Genomic DNA, 20,942 nt, shown 5'->3' with positions numbered 1-20,942 from the left:
CAGTACAGCTTCTTTCCACTAGGCCACCATAGTTCCCCTCCCTTCATCGCTCTTAATGGACACTTAACACCCTTTCATCAGTGGCTCCCTCTTCCTTCTTCCCCCTCCCCTGCTCTGGCCTCCTCTCACCTGCTCTATGTCTCTATGCGTTTGCTTGTTTTAGAGATTTCCTGTAAATAGGATCAAGCAGTGTTTGTCCTTCTACAGCTGATTCCCCCCACTCAGCAACCCATGTCCAAGATTCATCCGTGTCACAGCATGGAGGAGGGCTTGCCTGTCTTTGTGGGAGACTAATACTTCAATGACTGATACTCTGCTTCCTGGGGCTGCTGGGGCAGAGACGCCACAGTGGGGGGTGGGGACTCACACGAATGTCTCCTCTCTTGGTCCAACAGGTCAGAGTGGCTCCAGCTTTCAGGGAGCGCTCTCTCTCGCGCTCTCTCTCTCTCCTGGCTCACTCTTTAGGAATGAGGTCTTGGAAATTTCCACGTGGCTGACAGCAGTCTGGCCCTAGGTCTAGGAGGTTCTCAGCATGGGGGACCTGGTTCTTTCTTCTTTCATGGTGATGTTGAGCTCCATCCCTCTGTGCTCATGTCTCTCTCCTTTCACTGCTCTTAAAATAAAAGATAATGCTGACCACAGTGCACGGGGACACCCCTAACACCAGGTCAGGGACGTAGTGGGGTTATTAATTAATCTCCATTAATTAATGGCCGCCCTTAATCCTTCTACACCCAATGGGCTGACCACATCAGGCCCCACCATGGCCAGGTCGTCCACAATGCTGCAGGAAGTCATTGCATTCCAAACAAACATCGAGGCTCCTGGCCCAGCTACATCGACGTGTATTTTTGGGGGGGGGCTCATGAGTCCCTTCATGACATGAATGTACCACAGTAAAATATGTCTGCAAAAACCCACGGTTCACACCCATGTTTATAGTGGCTTTGTTCACAATAGCAAAGAGTTGGAAACAACCTAAGTGCCCATCAACAAACGAGTGGATAGAGAAGCTGTGATATATCCACACAATGGAATACTACGCTGCATTGAAAAACAAGGAACTCATGCAATATTATTCAAAATGGGTGATCCTGGAGGACATTATGCTGAGTGAAATACCTCAGTCACAAAAGGACAAATCCTGCATAGGGCCACTGGTGTAAAACGGGACTGACATCAGGGTTGAGGGGAGACTGAGAAAGATGGGATGAATTATGTATACCGCATTGAAACAGATAAGAGAGAGAACTGTTTAAAAGGTATATATGATTAGGTATTATTGTTATGACAGGAGTCCAGAGCAAAGGCTGCATAGTGGAGTGGACTTGGAGGAAGGGATTGGATGACAATGAAAGAAATTTTTTTTTACTTTTCAAAGAGAAGAATGAACTGGAGGGGAGGGGTGGGCAGGGAGAAAAGTACAACAATGAATAGAAATCCAAAATATCTGTAAATTTTCATTAAAATTAATAATAATAAAAATAAAAAAGTATATATATAAACCCCAAAGAAACCCAGGGCTCAAAATATAGCTTTGATGGTGAATTGAGGAGGAGGGAGGGGAGACGGCCAAAGCAAGGAAGTCAGCAAACCCAGACTGTTTCTCTCCTCATCTGGGCCTGCACCCACTTCTGCCAAGTTGCTCACACATGTTGGCTCTCCCCGGCTGCTGGTCTCGCCCATGACCCAGAGCAAGCCAGTTCTGGTGCCACTTCTCGAAGGCTGAGGGGTCTCCGGTGGGACAGCAGTGAGTCTGCTTTAAGATCTTGACCTTGACTTTCCCCCCTTGACCTTACTCTCTGTGTCTGCCCGCACCAGAGCCCATGACAGAAGCTACAGACATGCGGGAGGCTATGGAAGTGATGCCCGAGATCCTGGAGTATGGCGTTATAAATGCCAGCGTACTGCTCTACCTGAAGAATGTTCTCGGCCAGGTAAGCGTGGACGTGGCAAGATATCAGCATTTTAGGGACGTGGGCTCAGGATTCACTTATTCCTCTAAGGTTGAGCTGACATATTGGGGCTTTGATGGCCAAGTGGGGACCAGGATAGAGGTGAGCTTGCACCCTCGAAGCTCACAGTTGGGGCAGAACCAGGAAAAACAAGTACACACTGCTCTCACACTGGGGCTGGTCCACTTGAACCACTAACATTATGATTGGCAGCTCAGCGCTTACCCTAGAGCACCACCAGGCTCCCTGGGTACTTGTCTTAGGGGAGTGGCTAAAATTCTTACCCTCAGATCACCTTGGAAGGACCTCATCCTCATTGATTCTACCCAGTGGGATTTCCACAGCTGTCAGCTTTCTGGGAGACACACTGCTGCATTGTTCCTCACAGGGCGGTGGGTGGGTTCAAACTAGCGACCTTTTGATTTAGTGGCTGACTGCTTTAACTGTGACACCACCAGGGCTGGATTACCTGGGTAAAAACTCGTGGCCGTGGAGTTTATTTTGACTCCTAGCCTTTCTCTATTGGGCTTCTGAAGGTGGGAATCATGGGAAGAGAATGCCTCTTTTCTCACACAGAGAAAGAGGTGGGTTTGAAGTGCCCACCTTTTGGTTTATAGCCCAAACCCTAAGAAATTGCCAGAGCTCCTTGTATCTGGTATAACTGCTCCCCCTTTGCCTCTGTGCTCGGGGGCTGATGCAGTGACACTGTCCCCACCGCAGCCCCTTGGAATGTATAAAACGAGAGGCACTTGAGAACAGGTCTCCCTGAGAATGGTGTGGGATGAACTTGGCATTGCAGGTGTTCCTCCAGGCTCTGTCCTTCAATCAGCACAAGCTGGGTTCAAGCATGGGCACGCTGGAGATCTCTGCATCTTCCATGTATGAGTTCAACCTCCCCTCCATGCCGGGGGAGGCAGTGGAGTACCACAGCGTGCAGCTGATACGGGACGAGTTCCTGATGAACATCCACAAATTCATAAGTCACATCCAGAGGACCATGCAGCAGCTTGAAGGTGAGGTGTCATCCCTGCGCCACTCCTCTCCCCCCCCAAAAAAAATCTCAAGCCAGGCCCGTGGCCACTGAGTTGACCTCCATTCAGAGTGACCCTATGGGACTCAATCTTTATGAAAGTGGAATGCCTCACCTTTCTCCCTCGGAAGGGTGATGGTTTCAAACCACCAACCTTTCAGTTAGTAGTCATGCTGCATAACCCCTGGGCTACCAGGAAATACAATGACTTTAGGAAAGCGGCGGAGGACTTGAGCTTTCCTGTTTTGATCTGTGATGAAGCTTGGAACTGTGTGCTCATGGGTGGACAAGGTGGCCCTGGGACGAGGGATGGACCCGCTGGCTCTGGTTGTTCCAGGGGAGATCAAGTTGGAGATGCCCAGCGTCAGTGTGGAGGGAGAGGTGTCTGAGCTGGCCGCTGACCAGGAGACAGTGGAAATCCTGGAGCAGTGCGTCATCAACTGGCTGAATCAGATCTCCACGGCTGTTGAGGACCAGCTGAAGAAGACCCCCCAGGTTAGAGAGGCATGAAGTCCGTCAGTTTGTGCTTGGGACGCTGGGCACTGTTTTGGAACTTCATCAGAGATGGACGCAAACACAATGGCCATCTGTTGTTGGGGCTTCTGTGGTTATTGTGTCTCTTCATTTTCTAACGCTGTTATCACAAAGATCAAAAGGGGGTGGCTTTAACGAACAGAAATGTACTCCTTTGAAGTTTAGGACGATAGAAGTCCAAACTGAGTGCCTGTTCTGGAGGAAGGCTTGCTTTCTGTGTCGGCTGACAGTGTAGGAGGGAGGTCCTCATCTCCTCTCAGCATTTGGGGGCCAGCGTCCCTCAGGGACCCCCATGTATCTTAGCATCTGTTTTCCCCTGGGTCTAGGAGATGCTCAGCACAGGGACCCTGGGTGCTCTGCCCCCAGCTCCTTTTTCTTGCTGTTTCTGGGTTCTCTCTGACCTCTGCTTGCTCATTTATTTCATCTCTTCTCGGTCTCAGAGGAGACTGATTGGAGATACAGCCGAGTCCTGTAGCTTGTATCCTGCCTCATTAACCTAATTGCCTTTAATCCTGGCTTACTGATAATGAGAGGTATGAGGGTTTACAACACACATGATAATTACATCGGATCACACAACACTGAGAATTGTGACCTAGCCAGGTTAGGGGACACAGTTAACCCCTAACTACGTGGCAACCAGTTAGTGTCCGAGTTAAAACAGACAACAGTGTTATAATCCAGGTGCTTTGGCTGTGAAGCATAGGGGGTCCAACTCAAATGGCACACAGCAAGGATGCTTGCTTGTTCACATGACGGAGAAGCCCAGAGGCAGGGTTGGCTTCAGGTACAGTTAGATCAAGCTTCCTCACTCTGTGGGTCTCATTTCCTTCCTGGTACCAGCCTTGTAGCTGTTTCTGGTCCCACATTCATGCAGACTGGTGTTAAAAGGAATGCAGTTAGGAGGAGAAGGGTGATGCCCAATCCACTCGGGCAACTGAGCTCTCTGTCTGTGTGCTCCCGGAACCCCCTCAGGGCAATGGCCCCTTGGCGGAAATCGATTTCTGGCGGGAACGGAACGCCACCCTCAGTGCCCTCTGTGAGCAAACGAAGCTCCCAGTCGTCAGGAAGGTCCTGGAGGTCATCAAGGAGTCGGACTCGATGATTCTGGTCAATCTTCAGCCAGTCCTGTCTGAGCTCTTCAAGCTGCACATGGAGTCCTCTGATAACGTGCGCTTCCTCTCCACGGTGGAACGCCACTTCAAGGTGAGTGCGTGCCTCGACCCGTCCACCCTGGCCCTGCCTCTCTCCACGGTGGCCCCCACCTCAAGGTGCAGGTCCTGTCATACCCATCTAGGGAACTCTCATGCCACAGTCCCCAGGGAGCTGTTAAGCCCTAAGTGGTGAAATGTGTTTGGTTTTTAAACATATATATTCATCTTTACACATCTATTGTCTCTTCATTCACACGCTCACACTTTAGAGCGAGGAAAAGGGACCCTCGAGGAGAGGAGCTGACCCCGTCCATGATGCAGTGGTGGGTTTGCGGGTGGCAGAGACCCCGATGCTGAACAGGACAGGCGAGGTTCCCACCTGCTCTTCCTGGGGTCGCCATGAGTCGAGTTTGACCTGAAGGCCCTAACAACGTTGTGGCCACGTCTCCACGTGTGATCCCCTTTAGTGGCCCGTCGTGTCTGTGTTTTGCATCAGCACTGGAGGCCCCGCCACGCACTGCTTCTGTGTGCTAGACCCCGTTCCCTTCTCAGGCCCCCCAGCTCGGGGACGCGGCCTGACTCCTGTCCCCCCTCAGAACATCACGCACGGCACGGGCTTCCACGTGGTCCTGGAGACCATCCCGTCCATGGTGAGCGCCCTCCGCATGGTCTGGACCATCTCCCGGCACTACAACAGGGACGAGCGGCTGATCCCGCTCATGGAGCGCATCGCCTGGGCCATAGCCGAGCGGGTCTGCAAGGTGGTCAACCTGCGGACGCTGTTCAGGTGAGGCGCCGCCCGGCGCTGCGAGCCTCCGCTCCTGGGTTACCGAGACGTTCACGATGCTGGGGCAGTGTGTGATGTGCGGGGCTGCTAACGGGAAGGTCTCTGGTTTGAGCCCACCAGCCGCTCTGCGGGGTAAAGACGGGTGAAGCTGATGGGGACTGTCGTGAATTGGAATGAGCTCAGCGGTGTTGGGTTTGGCTGTGGAACTGAGCCCTCACCTCACGCACCTTACGGGGCACTCATTGAGAAGGCTCAGCTCCGTGGCTTCTAGGGTCTTCTCAAAATTGGGCATCTGTGACCACAGTTTTAACATGTTTTTACCACCCCAGGTAGAACTCTGGGGCCCAGTAGCATTCACCATTGAGACTCCCCATTTTCTATCTTAACCTCCCCAAACACGAACCCACCACCACTGACTCGGTTCTGATGCAGGTGACTGTCCACCGGGGTTCTGAGGCTGCCCATCTTATAAGGAGGAGACCACTGGTGGCTTCGAACCTCCAGAGATGTTCATCCTTCTGTGCCCTCAGCTGTGCCACCAGAGTGCCTTTCCAAACACCCCCCACGCTCACTGCTGGGGTCTTGGTCCTGCCTCACGGGGCCCCTGCACTGGGTCCCCAAAGCTGTAAATGCTGACAGGAAGAGACAGCCCATGTATTTACCAAGGAGTGACTGGTGGATATGAACTAGCAACCTTTTGTTTAGTCATGCACGACACCCCCAAGGCTCCTGTTCTCAAACCCCAGGCAGTCGCTGCCCTGCTTTGCCCCTCCTGGAACCTTCCTGTAGCTGGAATCACACAGCACAGAGTTACAGGGCTCAGCTGCTGGGGGAACCCGGGGCCAGAGAGGGTGGGTGGAAAGCTCCAGCCAAGATGACCCCTATCCGCCATTGCAGTTTGGCCCTGTCCTTGCAAATGACCTCCGAGCAGAGTGGGCTGGGGACCACCCCTCACGGTGACACTTTGTCCACAGAGAAAACCGAGCCAGCGCCCAGCACAAAACGCTGGAGGCCAAGGAAACCCTCATGCTGTGGAAGAAGTCCTACTTCGACGTGCGGGCCAAGATCGAGGCTTCGGGCAGGGAGGCGCGGTGGGAGTTCGACCGGAAGCGGCTGTTTGAGAGGACGGATTACATGGCGAGCATCTGCCAGGACCTCTACGACGTGCTGCAGGTGGGCAGCTGGGACACAGGTGGGGGCCCAGGGGCAGGGGAAGCCAGAACACAGGGGGTGCTGAGGGCCAGCCAGGACCTGAGGGGTGGGGGGCCCAGGGGCAGCCAGGACGCAGGCGGGGGCCAAGGGGCAGCCAGGACACATGCAGGGACCCAGGGGTAACCAGGACACAGGTGGGGGCCCAGGGGCAGGGGAAGCCAGAACACGGGGTGCTGAGGGCCAGCCAGGACGCGGGGGGCGGGGGGGCCAGGGGCCACCAGGACATAGGTGGGGTCCAAGGGGTAGCCAGAACACAGGCAGGGGCCCAGGGGCAGCCAGGATGTGGGTGGGGGCCCAGGGCAGCTAGGATGTGGGTGGGGGGCCCAGGGACAGCCAAGACGTAGGCAGGGGCCAAGGGGCAGCCAGGACACATGCAGGGACCCAGGGGTAGCCAGGACACAGGTGGGGGCCCTGGGGCAGCCAAGACGTAGGTGGGGGCCCAGGGGCAGCCAGGATGTGGGTGGGGGGCCCAGGGGCAGCCAGGATGAGGGTGGGAGGCCCAGGGGCAGCCAGGAAAAAGGGGGTGCCGAAGGGCAGCGTGTCTTCTGTGGCCCCTCTGTATGAGATGTGGGGGCAGGGCCTGGCAGGCCGTGCCTGATGCTGGGGACGGGTTCCCGCCTTGACCCCAGCCTCCGCGGGAGGGCTCCCTGGGTGCACAGATGATGACCCTCTTCGGCTGCTGACGTAACGTCAGGAGGTTCCACCGCACCCCGAGGCACCTGGAAGAAAGGGCTGTCAGCCCACTTCCAAGCACGAGGCGTGGGAACGCCGACACACGGGGGGCCACCACGATCTGACTCAGCTGTGACAGGTCAGGTAGACGGTAGTAGTAATTGTTGTGTAATCATTGAGTCAGAGGCGACCCGTAGCTGACCCTCCAGCAGGTTTTCTGAGGCCGTAAATCACATCTTTCTCCTCCAGAGCAGCTGGTGGATTTGAACCACGAGTCTCTGGGTTGGCAGCACAGCTCCTTAAAACTGAGCCACCAGAGCTCCCTTAGGTCTTAGGGAGACAGTTGGGATTACACATGAAGGTGGGGAAAGGCAGGCCCTCTTTTGTCAGATTTGTTTGGCCTCCCAGTGAGTGACCCTGGAGGACAGAGGAGAACCGTCCCTTTGGGGTTCTCAGGCTGTGATCTTTACAGAAGCAGAAGCCCCGTCTTTCTCCCCGTGGGTTCGACCCTCAGCCCAGTGCTTGCCCTACGTGGTAAGAGGCATGGGATGAGGTCAGAGAAGCAGGCAGGGCCGTGAAGGCAGCGTGGAGCCATCTGGGTGTCCTCCATGGGGTGGACACGTAAGCCGAGGGCTCTGTGCTGGATGCAGGGAGCCTGCGGGACTGGCCACCAGGGCGATGCGGACAGAACATCCGAGCGTCCTCCGCACATCCCAGAGGAGACGGGAAGGCAGCCCCTCCTTGTGTTTCATGTGCTTTGCCGCAGGTGATAGAGGAATTCTATACCATCTTCGGTCCAGAGCTAAAGGCCGTGACCGGAGACCCCAAGCGCATTGACGATGTCCTGTGCAGAGTAGACAGCCTGGTCAGCCCCATGGAGAACCTGACCTTCGACCCCTTCAGCATCAAGTCCTCCCAGTACTGGAAATACGTGATGGACGACTTCAAGATCGAAGTCCTGGCAAGTGGCGCACCCACTGAGGGCACCGTGGAAGTGGGCGCCGTGTGTCGCCTGGATGAAATGTGTGGTGGGGTTAGTTGTGCTTCGGTCAATGTGGGGAGCTCCGGGGGTGCTGACCACGGCACACCGCACTGCTGTCCTGAGGAATGGTCAGTACCCTGCCAGCAGCACCATTCAGAAGCATCAATTCCTCACCAGTCTTCCTGATTCGTTGTGTTAGCTTTGGGGAAGCACTTGAAAAGACCGTGGCTAGCGTCTTCACGCTGATAACTTCTTTCACTCTAAGCTTACTTTAACACACTTGAGAGAGGCCTTTGGGAATAGGTATTTTCCAGTGCAGCGTCTCTTTTGATTTCTTGTCTGCTAGTTCTGTGGATGTTGATGTGGACCCAAGTGGAACGAAATAATTAGCAACATTAATTTTTGTTTGATTTTTTAAAAAATTGTATTATTTTTACGTGTAACATCAAATCAGATCTGACTGGTACAGGCGGAGATTGCCCCTCCTTCTCCAGCAGAGCATCTGGTGGATTCGAACCGTGTACCTCTGGGATTGCAGTGCAGCATCTTGCCACTAGGCCACCAGAGCTCCCTACAATACTAATTTTTTTTTTCTCCAACTATCGTGATTCTGCATATTGGTCCAGTGGGGAGGAGTGTGAGATGTGAGATGTAATCCACATTGAAGGCTGCAGGCTTTGATCTTCTGCAGTTAATACCTCATGACTTCACATTCTGTGACCGAGTATCACGGGAGGGGCAAGCGGGATGAGCAGTGAGCAAATGCGGTGTGTCCACAGCTGGTAACTGGGCACCAGTGTTCCCCGAAACAGCGATAGAAACCCTTCCCATGGATTTGTCAGTTCTGTGTGTTTCTCCTCTGCTTTGTTTTAGAGAAATAACTACATCAGAATGAGGCCTTTTTTCTTGACTTTCTTTTTTTTTCCCTTTTCAGGTTATTGAGAAAGAAGCAAAAAGCTTCATTGACGAGTCTTTCAAGACGCTGCGCTCAGCGGAAGCAGCGTTTGACATGCTGCTGAAGTTTAAGCACATCCGGTCACGGGAGGCGATCAATCGACAGATGATGATGAAGTTCAACGACATCCTTGCCCAGTATTGCAAAGAGGTGGGGGCCGCTGGCGGCCACCTGGGCGATAGAAGCCCTGTTGGCAGAGGGGAGTGCGTTGAATCCCACTGTTGCCCGTCTAAATCCAGGGCAACTCGGATTTCCCCAAGTACTCCTGTCATGTGACACAGATTCTCGAAGCAGTACGGGCTTGTTGATGTGGGGAAATCCAGTAAGAAGTGAATGATTGCTGTGTTACTTACTTTATGTCTTGATCGGCCCCTGAGGTCAGGAGGTTGGAGAAGCCTCGTTTTCTCACACGTCAGCGTATTTCAGGTTGAGACATGGAAGGTTTGTGGCCCCCCTGGGTCAGGCAGGCCCCTTGTCACAGTTTCTCCGGCAGCGTGCTCCCTCTTCATGTTTCCGGTCAGCTGTTCTCACACTCTTTCGGACGTTCTCATCCTCCTCTTGTTGTTTGCTTCCTCCAGGCAGCACAGTGCAGACACAGTGCCTTTCTGTGACTTCCCACTTCACGGGGGTCTTTGCTTCATGGGGGGTGATCCAGAACTGAAGCCGCTGCCTCCCTCCCCGGGTCAGCCTGCAGTGGTAGGAGGAGGCCTAGCTCCGGCCATGAGGAAAGGCACGGCAGCTGTGTGGGGCCGTTGTGTCCATTCTGACTTTTGGTGACCCCTTTGGGACAGTGGAATGGCCTCTCAGGGCTTCCCTGGCACTGATTGCCAAGTTTCTCACACTCGCTGGCAGGTTCTAGCTGCCAACCTTTCCATTTCAACAAGAAGCCAGGCTGGGGGTACAAATGCCAGACTCGAGGCCTGCGGGTGCAGTGCCCTCTATGTCAGGAGGGAGAGGGGTGGACCGACTCCTGGACAGACCTGACCGTGGTCCGCTGTGAGTCAGAACCTAGGTGACGCCAGGGAGCTTGTAGACGCTTGATTTTTTTTAATAAAAAACTCCAAATATGAGGACTTTGATTTTCAACATTCTTGAGCCAATACTGCTATACCGGTAGGTTGAGTAAAGAGATTTTAAATTGGAATCTTAGCAAGTCTTCTGTAAAGATCCCTTCCAGCCCTATTTAATGATTTTGGTGTTCTTCCTTCCTTTCATAAAAATAACACGTATTTGTTATTTGCAGTCATAATTCAATCAGGATGCATCTTTTTCTGGAAACAGCTCCTTAAGGAGAACAAAGTTGAAACTCATTTAATCAAGCCCCCATCTCTCCTTGCTGTAAAAAGTGTTTTGACTTCCCTTTTCTTTGATTTCATGTGTAACAAGGAGTCCTGGTGGCACGGGAGGTTAAGCGTGGGGCTCCTAATCAAACGGTGGACGTTGTGACTCGTGTCTCCTGTCAGTTGATGTTGGAACTCACTCTGGTGTCTGGTCAGGTTTGGTTACACCTAACGGATTACCCAAAAAGGCTTCTTTTAAAATCGGGGTTTCGATCCCGGGTTTCGGCACCAAAAAAAAATCGGGGTGTGGCATTGTTGTGTCCAGGCTGGATTTTAGGCTTTCTGAGAACTCTCTCATAGTGCTCTGGTGGTGCAGCCTGTAGGGCGTTGAGATGTGAACTCAGAGCCAGCACCCTGCCAGAAGTTTGAACCTGTTAGAGACTCCACAAGGGGAAAAATTCAGTCTCCTCCCATGTGATTTACAGCCAGCCCCCAGAAAACCTGAGGTCAGGAGCTTGGCTCTGAGTCAGTTAACTCTATGGAGTTATGAGAGCAAGAATTCAACTCATCATATATACTCCGTGTGCCCAGTTTGCAGGTGTTTAAGGAAATGGACACACCGCTAGGGAGTATTGAAACATGTAGTGCTATGCATCGGAGAATTGGACAGTGAATAGGGATGATAGAAAGAGAATTGATGCCTTTGAGCTGTGGTGCTAGAGAAGAGTGTTGAATATACCATGGACTGCTAGGAGAACAAACAGGTTTGTCCTGGAGAAGGTGAAGCCGGAATGCTCCTTGGAGTCAAGGATTCTGAAGCTTTATCTGACATACTTTGGGCATGTTACAAGGAGGGACCAGTTCTTGGAGAGGGACATCACGTTTGGCAGAGTGGAGGGGCGGCACAGGAGAGGAAGACCCTCGATGAGATGGATCGATTCTATGATTGGGGTGGTGAGAATGAGTGTGTCGGAGACGGTGAGGTTGGCACAGGATAGAACGGCATTTAGGGCTCTTGTCATTATGAGTCGCAAGCGACTCGACGGCACATAACAACAACAACATTGGATAAGGAGAGTAGTGAAAATGGAACTTGGTATCTTAGACTCTATTTTTGGACATGTGCGTGGCCTCCGGGTGTCGGAGGTGGTAAGGACGGTACAGGCTAGTGCAGGTGTCAGATCTGTTGTCCAAAAGGTCATTACGAATAACTGACTCAATGGAACATAAGAACAACAACAACATCCCCGTTCCCTAAAAGGGGCAGACTTGGGGGGCCCGCCTCACCCTGCTCACAGACCACGTCTGTTTGCTTCCAGATCGACATAGTGAACAAGCTGTTTGTGCAGAACTTGGACAACCCACCTCTGTGCAAGAACCACCCTCCGGTGGCCGGTGCCATCTACTGGGAACGCTCGCTCTTCCACCGGATCAAACACACCATCCTCCGCTTCCAGGAGGTGGCGGAGATCCTGGACAGCGACCGGGGCAGGGAGGTGCGTGCTGTGACTGTCCAGGCCCAGAGGCTGCACTGCCTGGGCCACTCGCGGTGGGCCTGCAGCTTTGAGGGCCTTGCCTGTGCTCCCCAATTCTACACTCCTTGCTACGTTTTTTTACCTCTACGATCTTCTCATGGAGGAATCCTTTTTTTTTTAAAAAAAAAAATTGTGCTCCCTTCGGCAGCACATATGCTAAAACTGGAATGATACAGAGAAGATTAGCATGGCCCCTGCGCAAGGATGACATGCAAATTCGTGAAGCGTTCCGTATTTTTTAAAATTAAAGAGACAAGTGGTGCCAATACAATCTAGCCTGTCTCTGCCAAATTAAAATTTGTTAGTAAGTGAATACTCTTATATAATAAATGGGTATTGAAAATTTGGAAAAAAATAGTTGAAAATATACACTGCAAAGCATATACCAATCACACTATTTCTTTCTGTTTCAGAACATTTTTTGTGTGTGACTTGGGTGAAAGTATATATAGAACAAATTCATTTTTCTTCTTTTACAAAATAATTTTTATTGTCATTTTAATGAAAATGTACCAAAAACTTAGATTTCCATTCATTTGTTGTTGCACATTTTCCTCCCTACCACTCCCCGCCCCAAGTTGGCTTTTTTTTTCTCTTGCAGATTCATTTTTCACCTGACAATTCATGCATGTTTTGTTCTGTGACGTTGCTCGTGGTCCCTGCAAGTGACAGCACTCCACCCACTTCCCTCCTGTGCTTCCCATTTCCGTCCCTCCTGCCTCTGCTCTTCCTGACCACACTCTCGACTGTGTGCGGCTGGTTGTGTTCAGGAACGCTGTCGTTTCTGGTGTCTTTATTCACCTTGTGGATGTGTTTGTTGCTTGGTTGAAAGTTGAGCCACGTGAGTTGAGGAGTCCAGTTCCGAGTGTGATGGGCGTCTCAGGTTTTAAGTCACGTCATCATAAACAAAAGGAGCTCTGGTTGTATGATGTCGTAAATGTTGGGCTGTTAACCTTCAGGTTGGTGGTTCAAATCCACTAGCTGTTCCTTGGGAGACAGACGTGACAGTGTTCCAGGAGGAAGAGCGGGCTCGGAAAACCTGCAGGGAAGTTTCCTGGGAGTCAGAATCAACTTGACAACAGTGGATTCCTTCTCAAATCAGTTCTCCAAGATTCACGGGATTCTGTCTACTTCCTCTCCCATAGTGTGTACATGTTTGTTTGTTGTTATGTGCCGTCAAGTTGCCTGCGACTCATAGCGACCCTATGTACAACAGCCCTAAACCCTGCACTGTCCTGTGCCAATCGCATTGCCTCTGACACACCCATCCTGATTACCCCAGTCACTGAATCAATCCACCTCATAGAGGGTCTTCCTCTCCTGCACTGTCCCTCCACTGTCCCTCCACCCTCCCAAGCATGACGTCCCTCTCCAAGGACCAGTCCCTCCTTGCAACATGTCCAAAGTATGTCAGATGAAGCTTCAGAATTCTTGCCTCTAAGGAGTGTACCGATTTAACCCTCTCCAGGATGAATCTGTTTGTTTTCTTGGCAGTCCATGGTACGTTCAATACTCTTCTCCAGCACCACAGCTCAAAGGCATCAATTCTCCTTCTATCCTCCCTAGTCATCGTCCAGCTCTCTGATGCATAGCAAGTGATTGCAAAGATAAAAAATATAAGCGATGTGGAAGTGAGATTTTTCTAGGACCAAATGACTGGCGCTGGACTTTTCTGGTAGGTCAAACAGAAGTACTTGGAGGTGGCCAAGAGGATGAAGGACTATGAGGACCGGAAGTACGAACAGTGGCGAGAGCTGACCGAGCAGGTCCTCCCGAACCTGATGAAGAAGAGTCTGCTGACCAAGGTACGGACTGCTGGATGCAACGGGTGGCGGTCCCCGCTGCTGTCCAGGCTGTCCCCGACTCCCTCAGGCCCAGTGTGTGACGGCACAGAGCTGCGCCAGCCCATGACCAGTCCTCCCATGATAGCTGTGCATCAACCCTCTGCAGTCGGCCGGGTTTCTCTTGACTGGTTTCTGAAAGGCGATCACCAGGCCTTTCTTCCTCATCTCTCTGATTCTGGAAGTGCCTCTGAAACTTAGCCACACACAGCATCTTAGCCACACACAGGCATCCACTGAGACACAGGAGACGCACTGGCCGGGAATGGGACCCGGGTCTCCCTGACCACCACTGCCCTCTGGTCCCAGATCACGGTGGCCTTGGGAGAGGGTGACACCTGTCATTTTCTTGAGGTGTGATGTTATTGACTCTCATTCGGAGAGCTGATGGGTGCTTGAAGCATTGACGACAAGGAAGGGCAGGGGATGCTGGGGAAGAGAGAGCAGAGCCGAATGGAGAGAGTATGATGTTGTCATCAGAGACCCAGGGGCCCCAGACCTCAGTTCTGTCCTGATAATGTGGGTGGGATCTGGTGAGATGACTGTGTAAACCACGAGTTGAAACCTGTGGAATAGCTGACGTTTGAGCTGCAGCAAAGTGCCGCTTCCTTGACTCGCCCTTGAACTTAGAGCTCAGCCTGCTGCATACAGTAAGTGCTCAATACGCAAGGATTCATTATAGATGCGTGTGGTGCTAGTGTTGAGAGCGCCGTGAGGAGGAGAGACCTGGGCCTGGCAAAGCTTGGTCTCTGAGATTCTGTGGTTGGTACAAGTGACAAGGAGCTGGATCAGACTCACAAGCCAAAGGGCCAGAGGCCACGTAGAGGCCAGGGAGGCCTGAAGCAGCCGGGGGCCATGGGAGACTGGGGAGGAGGGCATGGACGGTTGGGGTGCAGGGTAGGCCCCAGGCTGGAGGCAACCTGGGGCCAAGGCTGACCAGAGTGGGCGCAGAGGAGACTCGGGGGTCAGGGGAGATGTAGACCTGCGTTGCCTGCACTCTGTCAGAACAGCAAATCCTCCCTCGAGCCCACCTTTGCTGCACACAGAAATCACAGCTCTCCATTGCAGGAGTTGTGGATTTTCGTTTTCATTTTTTTAAAATATTAATTTAAATGAAAGTTTACAGAGACAGAGTTTCCAGTCATTCATTGTTGCACTTTTCTCCCTGCCCACCCTTTCCCCCCAATTCACTCTCTGAAAAGTAAAAGAAAAACTCTTTCATTGTTGTACAATCTCTTCCTCAAATCCATTCCACTATGCAGCCTTTATTCTGGACTCCTGTCATGATAATAATACCCAATCATATATCCCTTTTAAACAGTTCTCTCCCTCATCTGTTTCAATGCAGTATACATCATTCCTCCCCTCCTTTTCTGCCTTCCCTCAATCCTGATGTCAGTCCTGTTTTACAATAGTGGCACTATGCAATATTTGTCTTTTTGTGACTGAGATATTTCACTCAGCATAATGTCCTCTAGGGTCACCCATTTTTCATAATATTTCATGAGTTCCTTGTTTTTCAATGCAGCGTAGTATTCCATTGTGTGAATATACCACAGCTTCTCTATCCATTCGTTGATGGGAAGTTGGGTTATTACCAAATCTTTGCTATTGCGAACAAAGCTGCAATAAACATGGCTGTGCGTATATCTGCTTGGGTGGCAGTTACGGTGGAGTTTTGGATTTTTATACAGAATTGTCTGATTTTCAAAGGTTGACGATTTGAGAACATTCATTTCAAACGCTGATGCACCACGCAAACCTGTCTTCTCGTGGTTTGAGCCGTAGGTTGCCAGCTCCCATGTGTGAGGGGCCCTGGGCGCTGGCCTGGCCAGCTGCGTCCCGACGGCTCCCGTGCTGCTCTGGTATGCGTAGGGAGGGGGGTGCTGTGGCCGCGGTCAGCTGGCCAGCAACAGCCAGCTTAGGTTTATGGCTCGGATGCTACTTGTTCTGTCATCAGGCCTGACGCAACGTCTCTCCCACAGCCTGCCACCGTCTCCGACGAGGCCCCCAGCTCCGAGCGCGGCGTGGTGTTTGTGATAAACTTCTCTCCCACCCTCAGAGAGATCATTAACGAAACCAAGTACTTGGAGCAGCTGGGCTTCGTGGTCCCCGAGCTCGCCAGGAACGTGGCTCTGCAGGAGGACAAGTTCCTTAGGTACGAGGCAGCGGCTTCCGGTCCCGGCTCATGTCTGTCCAACAGTGTTGGAGGACCCTCCGCCCCAAAGCGATTGATGACAGCTGTTGCTGTTTAAGGAGCGCTGCTGTTGGGGGGGCTCACTGAAAGGTTGACGGTTTGAAACCCACTAGCCACTGTTTGGGAGAAAGATGGGTATTCTCTTGTCCCATCTACAACCTTGGAAACCCAGTGAGGTCACCGTTGGAACTGATTCAATGTTCATGGCTTAGGGGTGATGTTAAGGAGCTCTGGTGTTGGACTCACCAGAAGTTTGGTAGTTCGAGGCTTCTATGAATAGCTGCTTCTTAGGAACAAGATGGGTCGTTTCTTTCCTTAAAGATTGACGGACTTGAAAACCCCAGGGAATGTCACTGTGGACTGGGGCCAACTTAATGGCCGTGGGTCTTGTGTTCGCTTTTTTTATCTTGCTATTTACCATTGGCTGTACAGAGGTAGCTCGTGGTTGCTGTGATGCTGAACACTGTGACATTAATATGTCAAATGCGATGACGGTTACCCATGGTGGACAGTGTTTGGTGGAGCTCCCCGATTAAAACAGGCTTGGAAGCAGGAGTGGCATCTGCTTCCGAAATGCTTGCCTTCAGAAACCCTATGAACTTGGAGAAACGATGAAAATTATACAAACTGTTCAGGTCTTTCATTCGTAGGGTCGCTATGAGTCGTGTCTATGACTTGATGGCACTTAACAGCAACACCACATTTACCGTGATAGAAATAAAATCTTTGAACTATTTGAAATATGTTTTAATCAGTTTTAAAATATGTATCAGACTAGGTGCATGAGATGGCTCTGGGGGTAGGAAAGATAAAGCACAATGAGGTTTTGATGAGACATGGGTTGATTAAAAACAAACACCCAAATAGCCCTAAGCCTCTTGTGATTTCATAGAGTCTTTTCATTTAAGAAAAGTAGAAAGAGAGGAAATGAGCGAGAGGAGTGGCCTCGCTTGAGATGTCTGCAAATCTTGGGGTCCCCCTGTTAGCCGGCCGGGGGCTTTGCCTGGGCCTGACTGTCCGCTTCTGTCCCCGGCCCCCGTGTGACTCGCAGGTACACAGATGGGATCCAGCGCGTGCTGGACCACTACCACAAACTCCTGGGAACTCTGAACGAGGCCGAGTCTGTCCTTCTGGAGGATCATTCCCAGGAACTGGTCCGCGTGTTCAGGTCTGGATACAAGCGGCTGAACTGGAACTCCCTCGGTACGTGCCCCGTCTGCCTGTTACCTTCCGCACTGGGCGACACCAGAAGAATCCTCACAGGTGGTTTCAGTGGGGCTGAAATTGGTATGCGTGTGCGAAGTGTGTGTAGATGTGGCGACCCACTGCCTCTCAAGGGTCTCTAAAGCCAATTTTGTAGACCTTGGAATTAAACCCAAGACTTTAGCTGGGCCTTGTCTCTATGGAGCACTGGAGGCACCTGAAAGTTCAGAGGTTCAAATCCACCAGGTCCTCCTTGGGAGAAGGATGGGCAGTCCACTCCCGTGAAGATTCCCAGGCCCAGGACCCCAGTGCGGCCACCATGACCTGGACTAGATTGGAAGGCAGTGGGAGGAGGGGCCTCTGTTACCTTGAGCTGCTATGTCCAAGGTGGTGCAGGTGATGATGTCTGTAAGGGAGTATTTCATGGGTCAGGAGGCTAGCAGGCTGGACACAGGGTACTTGTGCTCGAGGAAGGCTTTCTACCTCTCCTGGGTGCGGGGAAGACTTTTGTCTCTTTGACTTCTGTTCCCTTGTTCTCTGGTGTTCTTCATGGGATGGGTATCTTCCTTTCCTTTTGTGTCATCTCTAAAGACATTGCCCCAGCAATAGTAGCAAAGTTCAGCAGAGCAGCAAACAAAAAATGTTGGCGTGGTAGTGGAGAGATGGGAACCCTTATTCACTGCTGGTGGGAGTGTAAAGTGGTGTAACCACAATGGAAGGCAGTCTGATGTTTTATCAAAAAGTTGGAAATAGAAATACCATTTGACCCAGCAATTCCACTCCCGGGAATAAACCCTAAAGAAACCAGAGCCATCACCCAAATAGATGTATGCACACCCATGTTTATTGTTGTGTTATTCACAATCGTAAGTGCCCATCAACTAAAGAATGACAAGAAAAACAGATAGATAGATTCACAAAATGGAATACTATGCAGCACTGAAAAACAATGAACTCATAAAATATTACACAACATTTGTGACCCTGGAGGATATTAAACTGAGTGAAATATCTCACAAAAGAATAAATACTGTATAGCACTACTGTTATAAAGCCAGACTGACATGGAAAACTTTTTTTGGGAGGACTAAGAAAAGAGTGGGTAATGAACACTGCATTGAAACAGAGATGAGGGAAAGAACTATTTAGAAGGACTATATGATTAGGGATTATGTATATAGCAATAGTCCAGAATAAGAGGTGCATTACACAGTGGACTGGGAGGAGGAGGAAGAAAATTTTGCAACAGTGAATGAATATATTTTTTTAAAATAATTTTTGTAGTTATTGTTGTATACCATCAATTCAGATCTGACTGGCACAGGAGGAGACTGCCCCTCCTTCTTCAGTGAAGCATCTGGTGGATTCAATCCGTGTACCTTTGGGATTGTAGCATAGCTTCTTGCCACTAGGCCACCAGAGCTCCCTATGAATTTTTTTTAAGCAAACTAGGGTGCAGCAATGAATGAATGGAAATCCAAAATCTCTGTAAATGTTCATTAAAATAAAAAAAAAATAAAATAAAATTTAAGAAAAACAAAAAAAAAATAGAAGCAAACTAGGGAGATGGAGGGAGGAAAATGCAACAATAAACGAATGAAAATTCTTCTGTAAACTTTCATTAAAATCACAATTAAATTTTTTTTTTAAAAGAGGACTTTGACAGAAGGTGTATCCCAGGCTAATCCTGCCTCATTAACACAACAAAGAGTGGCCATTCCCACATGTGATTACACCCAGAAGTTAGGATTAACCACACATCACGTATTTTAGGGGGAACACAATTCAGTCTCTAACAGAGGGATGTGCACAGAGTTGAAAACCACGTGTGTGTCTGTCTTTTTCTCCAAAGGCATCGCTGACTACATAAATCGGTGCAAACAGGCCATCGGGAAATTCGAGTCCCTTGTCCAGAAGATTCACAAGAATGCGGATGACATTTCCTCCAGGCTCTCCTTGATAGAGTCCATAAATCTCTTCAAATACCCGATCCCCAAGAACGGGGCAGAACTTCCAGGTAGGGCTGACCTCCGTCCCACAGACAGGGGACTGAACACGATGTGCCCTTGGCCATGATCCCCGGGGTGGACCAACAAAACCCTCAGAGACAAAGATGGTGACATTGGAGCCCACGGACTCTGGGCACGTTGCCTTAGAAAAAGGCATCACACTGGGAAAAGCTGAGGGAGAATAAGACCCTGAACAAACAGGTTGACAGGGTGACTATAACACTGGACCCCAGCTTGCCACGGACGCAGAGGATGGTGAAGGACGGGGCCAGGCTCACCTCTGTTATTCGCGGGTTCTGCGAATTGGACCCGCCTCGATGGCACCTGACAGCCACCACCACCTCCACCAGCTCGTAGGACTTCCGTAGTTTCCATGAGAAAAGTGTGGTGGCTCTGCTTCTGCTCCTTCTCTTTCTATCGCATGCTGCATCCGTTATGCTGGTGCAGGAGGCCCTGGCCCCACAAGCACATCTGGTTTCACCGCACTCTGCTTCCTTGTATTTTGCGATTTCAGCATTGTTTACAGATTGAAGTTTTCTCGGCGCTGTCTTCCCAGCAGCATGTGCTCGGTCCGCATCTCCAGGTCCTGCTTTATTCACTCTGACAGTGTTCCAGACTCTGTTTAAAACCACACTGCTGCATACTTCACGCACGGGGAGGGCAGCAGCATTTTATCTGCCTTGGGGAAGCAAAACACTAGTGCGAGTGGCTCGAGGTCCGTGGTCTGGAATGGACTCCGCGAGGGCCGTCTGCGGGCACCCGTGCTCCTTTTGCTAAGCACGTTGTGACATTAATGTGAATTGTGTTTTTGTGGGGGTTCATGAATTTGGAGGTGTCTTGGACATGTTCACAGGAATGTGAGACTGACGAGTCAGGCCGTCCAAAAATGCAAAAAAAACGCCCACATCCGTTTGCGTTCTTGAAGCGTGATGATGAACAGGGCTGTCTTTATTTGTTTGTTCAGGGTTTGTCTTTTCTTGGGAATCTGTAGCTGGTGTGAAAGGTAAGTGCATGCAGCTGCCACCTGGAGGTTGGAGGCCAGAGTCCCCAGAGGAGGCCTGGTTCTATGTCAGAGCTTGGGTTCAATGATGCCTCATTGTCGTCTGTCCCTCATGTAGCGTGCAGATCAGTCCTGCTGCCCTCAGAGTGCCTGTGAGCTGAGCCTCTGTCCTCTCCTGAACCCACCAGTTGCGTCGATGGCATGTCTCCCTCTGCAGGGGTGAAGGAGTTCTTTGAGCACATTGAACAAGAAAGGGCCAAGGATCTGGACCACATGGCCAGGTGGTATCTTGCCATTGGACCTCTGCTGACCAAAGTCGAGGGTCTGGTCGTCCACACCAACACAGGCAAGGCCCCCACACTGGCCTCCTACTATGAATTCTGGGAAAACAGAATTTACGAAGTCCTGACAAAGCTCATCCTGAAGTAAGTGCATCTTCTGGCTACGTGGTTTGTTGTTGATGTGTTTTATTTTTTATATTTTTTTAAATTGAGATTTTAATGAAAGTTTATAGAGAACTTGGATTTCCATTCATTCATTTTTATACATTTTCCACTCAGCTCCCCTCCCCCTAGTTCGCTTTTTTGGGGAAAAAA

The 20,942-nt window shown here is 50.9% G+C and overlaps 1 protein-coding gene across 1 annotated transcript in view; it reads left to right on the top strand.

Moving 5' to 3' along the window:
- DNAH10 (dynein, axonemal, heavy chain 10) overlaps positions 1 to 20,942 on the top strand; it is a 119,470-nt gene that overhangs the window by 1,589 nt on the left and 96,939 nt on the right. Inside the window, exons 2-14 of the mRNA XM_006894627.1 lie at positions 1,822 to 1,937; positions 2,755 to 2,968; positions 3,323 to 3,480; positions 4,495 to 4,725; positions 5,270 to 5,460; positions 6,435 to 6,633; positions 8,111 to 8,305; positions 11,881 to 12,057; positions 13,776 to 13,901; positions 15,923 to 16,095; positions 17,186 to 17,337; positions 19,190 to 19,354; positions 20,564 to 20,771. Coding sequence (XP_006894689.1) covers positions 1,827 to 1,937; positions 2,755 to 2,968; positions 3,323 to 3,480; positions 4,495 to 4,725; positions 5,270 to 5,460; positions 6,435 to 6,633; positions 8,111 to 8,305; positions 11,881 to 12,057; positions 13,776 to 13,901; positions 15,923 to 16,095; positions 17,186 to 17,337; positions 19,190 to 19,354; positions 20,564 to 20,771 — 2,300 coding nt within the window. The 5' untranslated portion in view covers positions 1,822 to 1,826. The remainder of the gene's footprint in view (positions 1 to 1,821; positions 1,938 to 2,754; positions 2,969 to 3,322; positions 3,481 to 4,494; positions 4,726 to 5,269; positions 5,461 to 6,434; positions 6,634 to 8,110; positions 8,306 to 11,880; positions 12,058 to 13,775; positions 13,902 to 15,922; positions 16,096 to 17,185; positions 17,338 to 19,189; positions 19,355 to 20,563; positions 20,772 to 20,942) is intronic.

The sequence above is a fragment of the Elephantulus edwardii genome, unplaced genomic scaffold (assembly GCF_000299155.1).
Source record: "Elephantulus edwardii isolate Elephantulus edwardi_28Jun2011 unplaced genomic scaffold, EleEdw1.0 scaffold00148, whole genome shotgun sequence".
Classification (NCBI taxonomy): domain Eukaryota; kingdom Metazoa; phylum Chordata; class Mammalia; order Macroscelidea; family Macroscelididae; genus Elephantulus; species Elephantulus edwardii.
Note: the sequence above shows the minus strand (reverse complement) of the source record. Positions and strands in the feature narration are given on the sequence as shown.